This window comes from Cygnus atratus, chromosome 5 (genome assembly GCF_013377495.2).
Source record: "Cygnus atratus isolate AKBS03 ecotype Queensland, Australia chromosome 5, CAtr_DNAZoo_HiC_assembly, whole genome shotgun sequence".
In the NCBI taxonomy this organism is placed as follows: Eukaryota; Metazoa; Chordata; class Aves; order Anseriformes; family Anatidae; genus Cygnus; species Cygnus atratus.
The window spans coordinates 35,441,603-35,459,192 of record NC_066366.1 but is presented as its reverse complement, the minus strand read 5'-3'; the positions used below and the strand labels follow the sequence as shown (position 1 = coordinate 35,459,192).

At 52.5% G+C, this 17,590-nt stretch overlaps 1 protein-coding gene across 1 annotated transcript in view; it reads left to right on the top strand.

Annotated features, from left to right (window-relative positions):
• MYRF (myelin regulatory factor) overlaps positions 1-17,590 on the top strand; it is a 64,240-nt gene that overhangs the window by 36,595 nt on the left and 10,055 nt on the right. The window contains exons 9-19 of the mRNA XM_050711298.1: positions 9,531-9,726; positions 10,175-10,251; positions 10,551-10,661; positions 10,951-11,041; positions 12,569-12,769; positions 13,470-13,578; positions 14,161-14,270; positions 15,608-15,768; positions 16,289-16,361; positions 16,682-16,770; positions 17,126-17,194. Coding sequence (XP_050567255.1) covers positions 9,531-9,726; positions 10,175-10,251; positions 10,551-10,661; positions 10,951-11,041; positions 12,569-12,769; positions 13,470-13,578; positions 14,161-14,270; positions 15,608-15,768; positions 16,289-16,361; positions 16,682-16,770; positions 17,126-17,194 — 1,287 coding nt within the window. The remainder of the gene's footprint in view (positions 1-9,530; positions 9,727-10,174; positions 10,252-10,550; positions 10,662-10,950; positions 11,042-12,568; positions 12,770-13,469; positions 13,579-14,160; positions 14,271-15,607; positions 15,769-16,288; positions 16,362-16,681; positions 16,771-17,125; positions 17,195-17,590) is intronic.

The window sequence follows — 17,590 nt, the reverse complement described above, 5'->3', positions numbered from 1 at the left end:
TCTACAGGGATGGTGGAGGATTAAGAAATGGGGCCTGTTCTGTAGGAGCCAGTAGAAAGCAGTTCAGCAGCCACTCAGACCTTGGGTTGCCATGGGGGGTTGTTTTGGCAAATAGAGCCTTGCCTGAGCATGGTTTGGACCCGCAGCACACTTTTCCCCTTCCCAGGCTTACAAAATGTCCTGGATTTTAAAATGTATGTTAGGATTTACAGGACAATAGATAGCATGAAAGACTGGAGGTAATCCAGAGCCACTTCAGCACTGCTTGAGAGCAGCACAGAAAGGAGCTTGAGGAGGAGTGGGAGTAGTCGGGGAGAAGAGGAGAGAAAGAAAGGATGAGAGAAGGGTTTGAGGAGAGCTTTGAGGGAAGCCAGAGGGCCAGAGAGGCCAGAGGAGCAGGCAGAGAGGAAAGCCTGGGGTGGCCGAGGCAGATGGGGAAGCAGAGAGTGGCTGGGTGGGAAGGGGGGGTCAGGAGCTGTCAGGAGAAATTGGGGCGGAGGAGGGTGGGGGCAGCACATCGATGAGCCTTGTAGGAAAGAGTGCTCAGGAGGAAACCGCTGTGGATCCTCCCTGCATTCCTCAGAGGTGACAGAGAGCTGGCAAGCAGCAGGCTGGGTTCCAGGAACTGAGCAAACGCCCCCATTTCCCCTCCTCCTCTTTCTGGACAGCCAGGGGCTGGTAGGGTCCTCTCAGGGGATGTGGAGGAGGGGGTGCTCTGTTGTTTGTGATACCAAATAACCCAAGACTATGATCATAGCTTGCCCAGACGGTGCTCAGGGTGGGAACCGAGGATACCTGGCGAGAGCAGTCGTGGAGGCAGGGAAGGGTCTGTGATGTGCAGGGAGGCTGCAGCTGCAAGCCCCAGAGTTCCTGCTCAGAGATCTCAGTCTGCCCTCGTCTTCATACTGCCTTTAATTCAGACCTCTCCTGCTAACATGGCGTGCTGGGGGTTGTTGCCCTGCAGAGAAGTGGCCATTAGTTGGTTACTTCTTTGGTGACATCCTGTCATTTGCAAAGGTTCTGGTTGTGGTTGTTTCCGCAAGCACAGCAGGAGAGGGGTAATGGGGGGAGGTGATTGCTTCCGTTTTGCTAAACTGTTTCCATAAAAGAAGCATCTCCCACCTTCAGGTAGAATGTCAACACCCCAATTGACCTATTCCTAGTGGGGGAAGGAGAAAAAGGGAGATAATGTGATAATTGGTGATTTCTACCCTGAGACGCAAGGCTGCCTTCACCAACAGCAGCATGCTCTTTGCTGCCCACTAGACTTTGCTCCTCTTCCCTCCCTGGTAGTTTTCTCCACTGCTTTCTACATTGTGACTGTGTTTCACTGTGTAGTGTAGGCAAGTTCATGCGGTTTCTGCCTGTGCGGTAGTTTTAAATCCATGATGTAGCCTGGGATCCTCTTTCCCAGTGTATTTGGTAGTTTGCTGAAGTGGGCAACTCCTCTGCAGAGCTTTTCTTCTACTTTCAGTGTTTCCTTCATGGTGTGAAATCTTGTCTTTAGGGTGCCATGGCCTGGCACCTGCCGAAGTGCTGAACTTTTCCTGTCATGTGTTGCACTGATGTGAGGGCTACTTCTAGGAACTCGTGAGTAGCTCCAAAGTCCAGTCCTGCAGCCCTTCCCCTGCTCTCCACCTTCACTTTGCTTTTCTGCAGGCTGTGGGACAACGGAAGCCGGCCACCTCTCACTGACCACGTATGTGCGTGCTGTAGCCCCCATACCAAGCTCCTGCTTTCTGCACAGGGCAGTGTTTGTAGCTGGACCCCACCACCTTGCACGCTGCCTGGACACATCCTCTCTATCTCCTGGTTTTCAACCAGGGCCTGGCCATTACTGGGCAGTTACAGTGCTGAGGTTTTCCCACCTGACAAAGCCACCTTCGGCTTCTGCTGCCGTTTTACTTCTCACGGGCTGTTTTTGTGCCAGTACTGCCTCTAGCTGTAAGTCTCAGTGTCTTTACCCCATGTCAAAGGGGTTCTGAGAAGGGAGATCAAGAGAGGTGATCTCCCCTTCTCTGACTTGGGCAATGCTTGGTCACAACCTGTTGGTCCCTGAAGTGGCCTCTCCTCCACTGTCAGTCTCAGCATGGTTTTTACTGTGTGGCAGAAGCATGAATGCATCTTTTATAGTCAGCAGGGTCCAAAGAGCTCCACGCATTGTGGAGCAGACCTCTCGCATGGCCTCACTTTTCTCTTTGACATAATGAGTCCCCCTTTTCCTTCCATCTCACTGTTTACCTGTGTTGGGTAAACGGTCTCTCATCTGAAACGCGTCACAGCTCTTTCAGCTTGTCACAGACCGTTTGCAGATGTTACGGTTCCTGTTCCAGAGATTTGCCACGCACCCCGGTATTGTACAGACACAATGGCAGATGCAGACTACACAGTATTTACTGCTGGGCGCAGAGAAGTCGCTGGATTGCTGTGAACCACAGCTTTTAACTCCCACAAACCCAGCTCTGCACTGCTGTGTTCCCTGGATCTCTGCTTGGGGTCACTTGCTAATACCTGCTTTTAGGATTTGGGGTGAAAGCCAGAAAAAACCTACTTCTGCAGCATTTAGGTCATCATCCAGTTGTGTAATGGATAAATTCCTTTGAAATGACTTCATGTAGATTTTAGGAACTCACATGCGGTTTGGTGTGGAGCTGGATTTGACCCAAAGAAAAAGTTAAGGTCAAGGATTGATCGATTACATTTTCTTGTTATGCACTACCTCAGTGGGCTCCTGCTCTTTTCTGGTGGCTTAGCGGTCAGGGAGCTCTAGGAGAGGCAGTACATGGTGAGCTTACATCTCTTTCGAAGTGAACAGTCACTTAGACAGTTCACTTGGTACAGCGCTGCACCAGAATAGATCTGTGAGGAACTGCAAAAGCTCATCTTTCCTTTCTTTCTTCTGTAAGAGCTTTTTTTGGTCAACCAACTCATGTTTTAGCAGGTAGGAGTCTCCTTCTTCCTTTCTGCCTGTTGGGTATACTCAGCAAATGAGCAGGCATCTGTGTCTCTTTGAGATCCATGAATATTTCAACAATTTAATTCCCCCTGAGATCATTAAGCAAAGACCAGCCATTCCTGGTCTGTTTTCTGCTGGAAGCTGTCCTGCAGTTTGTATGTGCTATTATAGTTTCCTGCCCCTAGAGGGAACATATTTTTCCCCCTGTCATCGAGGTGCCCGCAACCTATTCACAGCCCCAGGAATTTGAATCATCTGAATCATCTGATTTTTCCTACTCTTGTTCTTAAGAAAAGAGACCAGAAAGGCATGTTAAGGAGAGAGACTGAGCCACGAGCCCATAGGAAGCTGTTCAGGTTCTTACCCTGGCATGGCTTCTCACCAGTCAAGAGCTTGCCAGAGTTACAGCAGTGACTGTTGCACACAAAGAGCAGCTCTGAGCCCTGGCATGTGCAGGAGATTGACTTCTCAAAAGCAGTCACTCTAATCCACCCTGACGTAAGGGAGAAGAACCTGCATCCAACCCACAGTGTTTCCACGAGGCAGGGCAACTGCTCACAGCCTCCATGGGGGCAAATTTCTCTGGTTCGTAGTGTTTGATCTTCCTCCTGTTCTGCCTCAGAGGAAGCCAGTCCAGCACTTACTGCTGCCTGGAAGAGACCCGGCTTTGCTCCTGGCTCTGCTCCTGCATCTAAGTACAACACTTTCTGTTGGGTTAGTGCAGTGATTGCTTTGTCAGTACTCTAGTATATTTCTGAACCTATACAGAATAGAATGCTTGTGGATTTATGTATAATGTTCCATGCTAAGTGTAATCTTACAGGGCAAAAAATACAGCTAAATGATTTTCCATGCTGCTCCTCTTGCGCTCACAAAATTGGGTCCCTTAGCGGGTCCCCCTGCCAACAGCAGGATAGAAGTGTCTCAAAGTCTGTTATGTTTGGAGGTTGATTAGCTGAGAAGATTTTTCCAGATTTGAGATATAGATGAGACTGTCTTTCTGCTGTGAACATCTTGCTGTGAGATGCTGAAACCTGGTGGGATCTGGGAGTTTCCTGGAGATCCAGCAGTCTGTCTATGTCAACCAAAGGTACCACCTTCTCTGACTGTACTGCTTTTCTGGGGAGGAACTCGAATTGCTGGGCTCTTGCCAGCCTTCTGTCAGGACTTTGCACGTACATTCACTGTGCCCACCAGCTGTCTGATCTGGCAGTGTCTCCTGGGAACAGATAAAAGTTCACAGAATCACAGAATCATCTAGGTTGGAAGAGACCTCCAAGATCACCTAGTCCAACCTCTGACCTAATACTAACAAGTCCTCCACTAAACCATATCACTAAGCTCTAAATCTAAACGTCTTTTAAAGACCTCCAGGGATGGTGACTCAACCACTTCCCTGGGCAGCCCATTCCAATGCCTAACAGCCCTTTCAGTAAAGAAGTTCTTCCTAATATCCAACCTAAACCTCCCCTGGCGCAACTTTAGCCCATTCCCCCTCGTCCTGTCACCAGGCACATGGGAGAACAGACCAGTCCCCACCTCGCTACAGCCTCCTTTAAGGTACCTGTAGAGTGCGATAAGGTCGCCCCTGAGCCTCCTCTTCTCGTGGTCCCAAACTCTTTGGCTAAGGATGAGTAACACGTGCATGTTGCACACAGTTCACAGCAACCTCCTTGTCATGCAGTGTGTTCTGCACACACAAGAGCTGCATCCAGCTCTCTAGCTGCACAGGCTCACCTATGAATCTACTGGCGGTCACTTGCTGACCCCTTCCACTTGTTTGTGCTTCCACGTATGTGGATGCCACTCTGGCCTTTCTTTCCAGTACAGAGGCTTCCTGAAGAACTGATTGCACTGCCGTTAGTGTTGGCTGGTGATGGGACATGAGGACACCTTTTCTCCCTACTCATGCTGCTCTTGGTGAAGGCACTAATAACCAATGCTGAAAGATTTTTGTTCCTCAGAAGTTTCCTACTATGTTTTGTAATGATCAGTAGCCCCATGAGAGTTTGTTCCAGCTCATATCAGCACCATTCAGGCTCATATAACAGCTCTTTTTTCTTCTGCAGTGAGTGGACACTGTCACATCAGATCATATTTGCATTCTCTTGCTTATAAATATGTAGAAAAATTCATCTCTGTTCAGTTGTTTTCCTGGAGAAAGCTGCAGAGCAGGGGCCTTTCAGCTATTTCTATTTTTTTTTTATTTTTTTTTTTGCTGTTCTGTGCTATACCTTGAGGCCAGGTTCCTTCTCAGCCGTTGACTAAGCTTGATGACATGGGGACACCCATGGGGAATTGGAACTAATCCTGCGTTGCCTGGGTAGCATTTCTGCCTTCTGAGACCCACCTAGCACCAGTGAATATTGTTTTGTTAATGGTAACACATGCCCATGCCCAGGCAGGGGCTGCAGCAGCCCTCTCTGCTGGGAGAAGAGCAAAAATGAGCCAGGCTCACCTGGGCTGCATGTGTGTCATTTCAGTATACAGTCCTCCTAGAAGCAGGCTAGATTAAGGAAGCGAAGGAGAGGACAAAGGGAGGAAAGGAAGGAAGGGTTGCAGCATGGATTTAAGTGGAAGTGTCTGGAAATCTGTGTCTTGGCATGGTGGGCTTATGTCTCAGGCTTTGGTTATGTGGACTGAGGAATCTGTGTTGGTTGAAGGAGACCAAAGTTTCTGGATTAGTTTTATTGACAGTATGTTTCTCCTTGGCCTTTTGCACTGGTCTTGTGGTTTCAGACTCGCTGAACCTTCAAAAGGGTTAGCTAGTTTCCAGCAGCGGTGCTGAAGAGGCCTGGAACCAGGCAGTTCACTAATTTACTCCTGGGAGCAGGAGTAATTCATCTCCCTGACAGTGTGCTCTGATAAATGCCAGCAGGCTCCCTCCTCCCTCTCCCCATTTGTTTACAGTTTGAGGTAAGGCAGCTGGGGAAGGGTAGTGCAGCACTCAACAGAAACCTCTCCACACTGAGGCCACTGCCTCTGTGCTCTGGGAACTGGGCTGGTGCCGTTCCCTTCCCATCAAGCAGACCAGTGCTCTGCATGCCCACAGGCTTTCAGAAGCCTCATTTGGATGAACCGTCCTCACAAACAGCACTGAGCTTATCCTTGCTGCAGATCCCGCAGGGGACAGAGAGCAGTGTGACACGGTCCCGTCCTGCTGGGTGTGTTTTAGGTTGAGTGACAAAAGCGTCTTGGGCTAAGTCCTGTTGGCCAGCCTGGGAAATACCTTGGTGATGGGTCACTGAATCTCACCTCCTCACGCCATGTGTCTCAGGGACCATCCATGGGTGCTGAGCCCCGGCCACACCAGTGTGGCCGTGGCTGTATCAGTCTGACACAGACTGGCTGAGGGGGCACAGTGGTGCTGCTCAACTGTGGGTTCCTGTCCTCCATCCTGGTGCTTGTGTCCTGGAAGAGAAACAAAGCAGAGACTGTGTGAAATTCGTGGTCCTTGAATTAGGGGGACTCCAGACATCATGTCTTAGGAGTGGCTGAGATACTGGGGAACCTGTAAAAGGAGAGAGATGGGGGAGATTTTTTTTTCTGGAAGGGGAACGGCTGATGGGATGAGAACATCCCTCTGACAATCCCGTTTCCTGCCATGGATATAAATACAGGTCCCGTTCTGTCAGAGACACGTTTTTTTCCTTGCACTTCCTTTCCCTTAGTGTTGCACGTTCACGTAGTGGATGAGGGCACTCCCTGCTCCTCCAAGTGTGGATGCCAGACATGGTCCGTGGGGAGTTTGTAACCTCTCACCCTCAACTGGCACAGGGAGAAAGCTCTGAAACCGCCCCTCCTCTGATCCCAGCCTCCTGAATCCTGCAGTAATCTGCTTTTGTCAGTGGGGACCTTCTGGCTAAAATAATCCATTTGACCCCAGACCTTTTATTCCTGATGCTTTGCCCTCTGGCCCTTGAGGTCTCTCTGGGAAAAGCCAGCCTTGCTCTGGCTGCCCCCAAGCCGTTGACTGCTGTCATCCCTAATCCCAGGAACAGCTCCGAGCTGTTGACTGGTGTCATCCTTAATCCCAGGAATGGTCCCCGAGCTGTTGACTGGTGTTGTCCCTAATCCCAGGAACAGCTCCTGGCCCGGGGCCACCTGCCCTTCCCTCTCCGCCCGCTGTGGTCGCAGCATCCACCCACCGAAGAGCATCTCTCGGGAGAGACTTGCTGCCAGCTTGCCTCCTGAGGATAGGGCCTGGGGCAAAAGAAAGGCTGCATGACAGTGGGGACATGGCTTTGCTGCTTCCAGGAGGGATTTACGATCCGGTGGATACCCCAGCCCATGCACCATTTGCAGTGGGGTGCACTCTGAAAGCAGGGACCCCACTCTGGAGGTTGGCACCGATCACAGCCATCGGGACAGCTCAGTCCTTTGGAAGCTCAGGGAAAGGGGGCCTCTGAGAACAGACCTGTGGAGGGGCCAAGTGTTTCTGGAGACAGGGGGAGCCTGTCTTCTTGTTTTCGGCATGTTTTTAGCAGCCATCAGTTTGAGTGACGTTAACCAGAGCATGTTTTAGAAGCATCCATGGTTTGGAACTTTGGCCAGCCCTTCCCATTCCTCTGCTTTCTCTGTTACAAACCCCTGAGGCAAGTGGCTAATGCCTGGGATCCTGGGCATGCGGAGGCAGCTCAGGGGCAGGGGGGGTGTCTTGGTGGAAGCAGCTGGGAAAAGGGCTCCAGCACCCATGGGCGACCACAGAGGGTGCCAGGGCCAGCCCAAGCGAGAAGAGCCAGATGAAGAACTCGGGGTTGTGGCCAGGAGGAGGGCGACCACAAAGGGGAATTCCTTTCATGCTTCTAGGCTAAGGTAGCGCTCTGCTCCCACCGTCTGGTTTGTGTTCAGGGACGGCACGGGCGGCCTCGGTCCCTCGGGTGCAAGCGATGACTGCTTGCTCACAGGCATCCATGACAGCCTGGAAAGTCCCCCCAGACTTCACCTGGCAGTAACCGTGCAAGGGCATGGAGGGCTGTTGTCGCAGAGGAAAGGAGGTGGCAGCCAGGCGTGTGTGTGGAGGTGAGAGTAGCCCTTGCATGTCTCTGCTTCTTGGAGTTCGCTGCGGTCTTCCCCATCCATCACTGTCAGTCTGTACTCCTCCCCAGTGTCCATCTGTCTGTACTGAGACCTAGAGGTGGAAGTCAGAGGTAGTTTGTTTTCATGGAAGAGTACTCAGTAATTTTTAAGACTTATGTCAGAGGCTAGGCTGAGCTACCTTTCACCTCCTGAATATTTCTTTAGGCACAAAAAAAAAAAAAAAGGCAAAAAGGTGGGATTCTGGTGTTCTGCTAGAAATTGTTGATGGGGAGGCAAGCCGAGAGGCATCTCCTCCAGGCGGGCAGCACATCCCGGGGGCCCACCAGCCCAGGTCAGGGCTCTCGGATGGTGAGAGAAAGGGGACTTGCTGCAAAGGCCACATATTTCCCTTGTTCCCATGGTCACCAGCCTGTTAGGGAGATGCAGATTAAACCTCCCCAGCTGGTGCGTGTTGGCTGGGCAGCCAGGGCCCCCTCTTCCTCCTCTGGCTGTGCCAGTGGGAGCTGGAAGCTGCTGGCAGCAGCTGGAGCAGGTGTCGGTGGTGTCAGCAGGAGTCTGGTGCGCAGGCAGCACCGCCCGGCAGCAGGGCAGCATGGGCAGCATCCGGAGCGCGGTGGTGGAGTAAGCGGAGCTGTGGGACCAGCCCGAGGTGCTGCACCAGCAAGCAGCACTCAGGGTCTGCCCCAGGCTTTGGGCAGGCTGCTGCTTTGTGCTCGGTGTCAGCAGCATGCATTGAGCCAGGGCTAAGGAGATGCTGGCTGCTGGCTCAAGGCTGTCATGGTTTTTTTTTGTTTGTTTGTTTGTTTTTGCTTGTTTTATTCTCTCTTATGCTTCTCTTGTACTTCTCTTGTACTTCTCTTGTACTTCTCTTGTACTTCTCTCTTTTATTGTGTTGGTACTGTAGTTTAGCATGTAGAGGGATGTTTACCCCAGCATCCTCATCAAATCCTAGTCACAGGAACCACATTTCTTTCCAGTTGAAGACTCAAGCTTTGTTCAAGTGATGCTTGCAGCTCTAAGGGGATGATACAGACCTTCTCAGGCCTCTTATCCTGCATGGCAGGACAGATTGCTGTGCAGGGCTTGGGCAAGGTGTTGGGTTCATGTCTGAACCTGGGAACCCCGGAGCAGTGTTGGTGCAGAGCAAGAGGGACCGCCTGCATGACTGGCACAGCACGTGTTGGTGCTCTGCAGCTATGTGACACTCTCTCCTTTGCCCCAACACACCCTCCTTCTCCTCCCTTGTGCTTGCTGTGCCTCAGGATTATTTTGTGGCCATATGTGTAAGTAGAGGTGGCCTCAGTCTGTTGAGGTGGGACTGTTCATGACACAGTCACTGTTCGTCTGTGGTGGCACGTGGAGGTGAGCCCAGAGACCTTCCCAGGTGGGGTGGTTTACTTGGGACATGTACCATGCCCTACAGACCCCTCGTTGCCTCTGTTTCTGGGTGCATGGCTCATCCTGCCCCCAACAAACGTAAGCCTCTCGTGGTGTGCTCAGGGATCTGGTCTAACACCTGCTGCCTTTTCCACAGCCCCATGCTCACGTACCGCGTCGATGCTGACAAGGGGTTCAACTTCTCAGTGGGTGATGACGCCTTTGTGTGCCAGAAGAAGAATCACTTCCAGGTCACGGTCTACATCGGCATGCTTGGAGATCCCAAGTATGTGAAGACCCCTGAGGGCCTGAAACCCTTAGAGTGCTTCTACCTGAAGCTGCACGGAGTGAAGGCAAGCAGGAGCTAAGGGCCAGTAGCAAATCCAGCAGGGAGAAGGGGAGCTTGGCAAACAGCTGGGATCAGGCAACACCATGTCTTTCACGTGCTAAGTCATAAGGGTGATTGTAGGAGAGTGCTGAAGGCCAGAACAAGGCAGACCTTGAAATATGAGTCCTAAGACAGACTCAATTGCCCCCTGGGTGTCGTCAGGGCTGCCTCTCACTCACCTTTGGCTCCAGAGGTTTGCAGGCACTTTGGGAAGATCCATTCGCCCTCAGCCTCCTCCCTGCCAAGGGAGGCACCTGTGCTTGGACAAGAATGGCACCCAAGCTTGGTGTTGCTCCTTAGTTGTGCAGAGTCACAGGAGAGGCTGGACAGACAGCTGGCATGTGCGGAGGCTGGGGAAGAGGCGGCGGGAAGGGGAAGGGCTCTTTGTCACATACCCAAACCTTTCTTTCCAGTTAGAGGCCTTGAACCAGTCAATCAACATAGAGCAGTCGCAGTCTGACCGCAGCAAACGGCCCTTCAACCCTGTCACGTGAGTATTGCCCAGGCTGCATTCATGTCGGGGAATTGCTCCTGGGGAATAAGCATTAGCAGGAGAGGGTGGGGAAGGGAGCTGAGCTGGAGGCCTCAGGGACAGTATTGTGGGTAGCACACCCTCTAGTTTTGTCCTCTGTTGCCCACGGCAAAATTTTCCTTTCTTTACATTCCCCACTCCACTCTGTGCCCAGTTCATAGACCTACCTTGGTGGAGCAGGCCAGGAGATGGCCATTCCCCAAGGAGACTCCTCTCCAGCAGCATCCTCACTCTCTCCTCTGTTTCCCCTTCCCCAGGGTCAACCTGCCTCCAGAACAGGTCACCAAGGTCACTGTGGGGCGGCTGCACTTCAGTGAGACCACAGCCAACAACATGCGGAAGAAAGGCAAACCCAACCCAGACCAGAGGTGAGGAGCAAAGACACCTTCTTCAAGCTGTTCTGAGTTCTCAAGGCCTGTGGATGTCACAGTCCCCAGCCTGGGGAGTGGCAGGTCCAGCATTGGCCCTCCTTTTCTGTGTGGAGGAAAAGAGATGTCTGCTGTGGCCACAGGAATGGTTGTCCCCGTTCTATGAGGGGTTGCAGACGGGAGAGGGGATGTGCCAAGCCCACTGTGACAGCCTGGTGCCTCGGCCTTGGGGCAGACTCAGCAGTTCCCAGTGCAGGACGACATGCTGACCTCTCCCCCCTCTTGGCAGGTATTTCATGCTCGTGGTAGCCCTGCAAGCACACGCACAGAACCAGAACTACACGCTCGCAGCCCACATTTCTGAGCGCATCATCGTTCGAGTAAGTCCTTCCCTCCTCCCTCAGCCTCTGTGGGTGCCCCCAGCCCTTTGCTGGGTGACCTGGGCAATTCTCTTTCTGGCTTTCCCCACCCTGCCCTTGAATACCTTCTCCAAACTGTCACTGCCTTACTTGTAGCTATCCCTGTCTGTACCTGGGTTCTCACTCCAGCCTTTCCACATCTGTTTGGTGAGAGCAGCTTCAGGGCATGCAAGAACCTAGTGCAGGACAGGGAAGGTGTCCCCTTGTCCCAGCCCTGCCCTGGTGCCAAGTAGAGCTGTTGGGAGAACAGTTGTTAGGACTTCATAGCAAGGACAAGACCTCCAGGTGCAGGAAGACTGGGTGCCTTCTCAGGGCTGCACTTTTTGCACATACTAAGGTGGCAGTGCTCAATTGGGAATGCAGCGGAGCAGGAAGAGAGAGGCACCATCCCCAGACCCTCCCAGGGCTCTGTTAGGAGAGCAGTCAGCTCTGCGGCCTGAAGGCAGGGAGTAAAACACACACACAGAGGGGCCTTGGAGTCTGCAGACAAGGGCATGATGAGTTACACAGCCTCCAGGGTGCCCAGAACTTCAGGGAATTGCAGGCAGCCTGGACTACCCTCTCCCAACCTGTGAGTGGGTCACAGAACTGTGGCAGCAGACCAGAACCCCGGGATTTGGGGCTCAGGAGCAACAGCCATATCACTTATGGTCTCCAGCTGTCCTGCATGGTTCTGGTTGGAATTGTTGGAAGAGCTCTGAAAGCTGAGATAACAGGCAGCTCAAGAAGGCAAGGACTATCCTTTAGAGAGAGGAGCAGAGTGGGCGTAAATTTGGTTCCTGCTGGAAGAGGCTTAGACAGGACAAGCAGATGAATGCCAAGGTTGCAAGGGCAGGCTGGGATCTGTTCCCAGAGCTGACAGTGGATCCCTGCCACTTTCCTTTGTGCTGCTGCAAAGCTCTGTCTCACACCTCCATGGCCTTGCTTGTCCTCTTCTGGCTCTGCTGTGACTGTCTGCCCAACTGCCTGCTGTCCCTCCTGCGGGGCTGGTGCTGTCACAGCTTGGCCTTGAGATATTCCTGGGGCCATAATGTGGTGTGCTGCGGGCTGGAGAGGGCATCCCTGCCAAGATCCTGTGCCTTGGACTCTTCATCCCAAAAGTCCCCTCTGGCTTCTCAGGCCACCTGGATCAACATGCCCCAATTTCAGCTGAGATCTTCCCTATTTCTGGCTCCCTTCTGCAGAGCAAGGACACAGTCGTGCTGTTGGGGTGCTTCTGCTTATCCCCAGCTTTGTTTCCCAGCTGTTTCCCACCCACACTAAGGGGGACAGTGTGCTTGGAGCTCTCTGATGTCCACCAGTTCCCTGTGGCCTTCCCTTCAAACCAGTTCCTCTGCAAGGTGCATAGTGGGACAGGACTGTGGGGCTCTCCCGATGTCACCCCTCTGTCCATGTCTCAGAATGCCTCTGCCCAGCAGCACTGCAGCATTTTGCTGCTTGGTTTACTTACTGCTGTTTTTCAGTTCCCAATTTCCTGTCTCTCTACAGGCCTCCAACCCCGGCCAGTTTGAGAGCGACAGTGACGTGCTCTGGCAGCGGGCACAGCTCCCTGATACTGTTTTTCACCATGGCCGGGTTGGCATCAACACAGACCGCCCCGATGAAGCCCTTGTGGTCCATGGCAATGTGAAGGTCATGGGTTCACTGATGCACCCGTCAGACGTCCGAGTGAAGGAGGACATCCAGGAGGTAAGAGCCAGGCAAACCAGGCTAGGCTTGGCTGATCAGGGATCTGAAAAGGCACTGCAGAAAGCGTAGGTGTCCTTGTGAGCTTGTTTCAGCAGCTGATTTTGACAAAGTCATAGGAAGCCTGAGCTCTTATTGACTGGACAGGAATGACATTAGCAGTCTGTCTTTCTCTGTATGTCCCAGACACAGCCTGTCCATTATGTCTTAAAGAATATTGGCACTTCCACTGCTAACCAGAACTAGCACATGCAAAACTGACAAACCTGAAAACAAGCGAATACCTCAGGCAGCACATAGGGGCTTGCCAGAGCCTGGGTGAGAGGCTCAGCTCTGATCCGAAGTCCCCTCAGCTGGATGTCTCTGTACAGGAAAGCTTGGTGCAGTTGTGTCTCATGTTTATGAAAACTGCCTCTGCCCTGTGCCTGGTTGTGCAATGGGGTTCGGTTTCCTCCTGACTTCTCTGCCCAAGGAACATATCCAATGATGAGAACTGGAGATTAATCCCAGTGCAAATGCTCTTTGTCCCCATGGCTGGTCTGAGTAGGGTTCAGGACTGTTTCACGAAGTACCTCTTGCCTTTGGGACCTGTCGTAAAGGCATTAACATGAACTGTAGTGGGTTTTGCTGCCTGGGGTCAGAGTCATGGGATCTTAAGAAGCAACACCCCACTTAGGAGTTGCACATGTCTGTTTTGTGCCAGGTGGACACCACAGAGCAGCTGAAGAGGATCTCCCGTATGCGACTAGTACACTACAACTACAAGCCCGAGTTTGCAGCCACAGTGGGCATTGACAACACCTCTGAGACAGGTACAGGCCCTGCGTAACCCTGCTGTGGTACCCTGCTTACATCTGCAGCACCGGACCTTATATTCTATGACCTACAGTAGCATTTTGTTTGTGGGGCAGCCCCACCAGGCACAGGGCTGGAGAGGGGGGGCCTCTCTGAAGCATAGGCATTTAATAAAGCTCTCTATTTAGTGAGCTGGAAAGAAGGTGGCATTTCCCACAGGTGGCTTCTAGCCCCTCACTTGGGCTGTGGTAAGGCTCCTCCGAGTACCTACCCCTCCAGGGGTGCACAGGGAGCCTGGACACAGCCATGTGCTACAGCAGGGTAATGCACATACCCATGCACGTAATCTGGGAACCAGACTTGCCTGAACAGCCTCTTCTTCCACAGCTGAGACTCAGTGGTCTATGGGCTGCCCAGGCAATGAGGCCTCTTTATGAGCTCTGCTTGGCCCTGCCCAGGCTGGGGTGAAGGGGAAGACAGCCTTTGTTTTATCCCCAGCACGGAGGGCTCCTGCCAACAACTGCTCAGGCAAGAAAAAGATTTGTGGCAGGAGGAGCGCTGTCCAGATCCCTGTGACCCACAGTGTCATTTCCACGCAGGTGTCATTGCACAGGAGGTAAAGGAGATCCTTCCTGAAGCTGTGAAGGACACTGGGGACCTGGTCTTTTCCAATGGAAAGACCCTCGAGAACTTCCTGGTAGTAAACAAGGTCAGTGGCAGCCCAAAGGGACAGGAAGGGTGGGGAAGCCGGGGAGGTTGTTGAACCTGGGTCAAGGGAGTTATGGAGCTGGAAGTGGAAGAAGGAGAGAATGGTGCCTGGGAAATGTTCCTAAGCCAATACCACCCGTACGAGTTTCAGACCTGTCTGATCTTTCAGATGTCAGGAGCAGACCTGAGTGGACAGCAGCCATCTGCAGGGAGGAACTAGCCTGATGTTGGTGAAAGTTGGCAGCGTCTCCCTCGGGAAGGACTCCTTGTTGGCAGCCGCCTGTAGGGAGGCTCTTAGTCATAATCTCTCCTTTCTAGATAAGATAAGGTGGTTATGTCAAGATAACCAGGAGCACCTGGCTACTTGACCTCACCATAACCTGTGGCAGCCTGTTTGCTGCTCTGGGCATTGAGGAGACAGCGCAAATCCCTAAAGTTCTCCCAAAGCTGCCAGTTTTCTCCTGCATCACTCTGTCCTCAGTGCCCAGAGTATGAATGGCCAGGACTGACCTTAGTGCCATGTTTATCCTTTGTGGAAGCCTAGATCCCTGCAGTTACATCACTAACGAGCAGTAGCCAGGACCATGGGCTTTTCCATAGTGTCCAAAACCCTCTGAGCTCAGTGCTGTACCAGCGTGCCAATGAGATGTGCTGCCTCGCCTCAGGGAGCTTTGCACAGGGATATGGAGTAGCAGAGCCTGAGGGTGGATAGGAGGCATGGGTGATGCCACAGTGCCAGAAGCAGTATGTGGGATGTAGCTGTGCTTGCGCCAGAGGGATGTGCTTGTGCTGGAAAGCCCTGCCTTTACCAGAGGGGCTGCAGGGGGAAGGCTGCTCTCCAGAAGCTTCTGAATTTGGGCTCTCCATTGGTCTGAATCAACTGGCTTTTGGATAATGATGCAAAATAGCTCCAACAGCTTGCACCACAAGCAGGAGACAGTCTTGGAGGGCTGGGAAGGGGCAGAGAAGGGGCAAGTGGGGAGAATTCCTCACTTAATTTAACCAAGGACTCCTGACGAAGATGAGTACTTTGTGTCTGTCCTTTGTAACTGAGGAGGACTCCTTGGAGTAACACCAGCAGAGGACAGTTCTCAGGGATCAATGAACAACACTTATTGTTTGGGTTGGATTTTAAGAGACCTCTTGTTCTCGCATCCAGGGGCTGTGTGCCTTACTGGGTGGGTCTCGTCTCCACTCCCCCAGTGCTGGGGGGGTGTTGTGTAGGCTTTCCCGTGAAACAGGGCACGGGAAAGCAGTCAGAGTGGATGGATCCATAGTGGGGAGAAGGAGTGCCTCCATGTGCCTGGCCACTCAGACTTCTGACCTGTTCCCTGGCAGGAGCGCATATTTATGGAGAACGTGGGAGCTGTGAAGGAGCTGTGCAAACTGACAGACAACCTGGAGACTCGCATCGATGAGCTAGAGAGGTGGAGTCACAAACTGGCCAAGCTCAAACGGCTCGACAGCATGAAATCAACTGTGAGCTCTGGGACATTCAGGTATGAGGGCAAGGGAGCCAAAAGGGATGTCTTCTTCAAGCCCGGGCAGCCCTGAATGGCAGCCCATTTGGGGAAAGAGGAGATGGGAAGGAGTGGTGGGGCATTGGCAAGTTGTTATGTGGTCTGCAGTAGATTCAGAGAGCTGAAGGATCTGGCATACACATACCAAAATCCTGCTCTCTGACCAGCCCCAAAAAACCCGCTATGAAATCATCACCACATTTTTCCAGAGTTAGTGAGTGGCATTCTCAGAGCAAAGAGTTTCTCGCGCTTCCAAAATTGTTATACTGACCTATGTCAGCTTATGAAGGTTTGGGGCAGAATTCAGGCTTTCTGGGCCAATGCACCAGCACCGACCTGCCCCCCAGTGCAGGCTGAGTGACAAGGGTTTGTGACTGTCGTGTCACACAGAGATTTCTTCCCTGGCAGAGAATCACAGTTTTGCCTGAGAACCACTCAAGGTGCAGTGGCAGGGCCTGTCCCTGCACAGCTCAGCTTGATTCCCCCTTTCTCCTTGCAGCCAAGCAGGAAGCCAGTTCAGCCGTGCAGGAAGCATGCCCCACAAAAAGAGGCCCCACAAAGTAGCCAGCAAGGTAAGGGACTGCTCCCAACCAAGTGTTGCTGTGCAGGGGAGGGTGATCTGCTTGGGATCAGTCTTCTGCATGGTTCTCCAGTGTTTTCCTGCACATGCTGCAGAGGGAGAGACCCGGACTGCTCCCATTTTCCTCATCTCTCTTTCCTTTTTGTCCATGCCTAATGAAGGCATTATCTGGCTTCTGCTCTGAGGGGTTTCAGGGCTTGCAAGGGAGCAGAAGGAAAGTTTGGAATGTGATGGGTGGGATCTGTGTTCAGAAGCAGAGAGGACCGGAGTGATAAAGAGTCCTGAGCCGACATTGGGATTTCTGTCTTGTAGTCACCATCGGTTGTCCCGGAGCAGGCCTGTATTAGTCAGCGCTTCCTGCAAGGCACCATCATTGCCCTGGTCATCATCATGGCCTTCAGGTGAGACCATGCACCCTGGCTGCTGCTTCACCATCTCCCTCCAGCTCATCAGCTTGGTCTAGGCTGGGCCAACCAAACAGGCAGTGCTGGAAACACAGTTTGCTTCATTTCCAAGGAGTGGTCTCACTTCTTACTGCCTCCTGGAGGCTTCCCAGCACCATGGGGTGGTAGGGAGGCTTACGGGTGCCTCAGAACAAGGAGGTCTAGCTTTTATTACCATCTGTGGAGTGGACATTGAGTGGCTGTGGACCTCCAGTTTCTTTCATGGGCTGAAATCCCTTGGAAGCAGGTCAGCACCATGCGACGTGCCATCCTCATGCCTGTCCTCAGCCTGTACCTCTCTCTGTCTTTTCAGTGTGGTGTCCATGTCCACACTCTATGTGCTGAGCTTGCGCAGTGAGGAGGACCTTGTGGACATCGATGGGTAGGTACCTCTGGGCTCTGTGGGAAGGATGTGGTGCCTGGGGCAGTCTGAGGCAGAAAGAGCAGCCACCATGGGTTTACTAACCACAGTTCCAGTGAGCCATACTGTAAAGCCAGCCAAATGTATCCGTGCATCCGAGCCTTACGTTGTTCACAGCAAGAAGTGAGGAACAGAGAAGAAAAAGAAAATGTCCTGATGTTTGGCTGCTCACATACTCATGGCCTGTCTGAATGTTATTTGGATGCATCTTCTGCTGGACTGAAACAGCACAGTCCCACTGCCTCTGGTGGGGCTGGACCAGTCCGTATGAGGCAAGGGTGCAGACTGCAAGCAGTGTCCTTAATGTGGAGAGAGTATCGAGGGAATGGCCCCAGCACAGTGTGCACACAGTTAGGC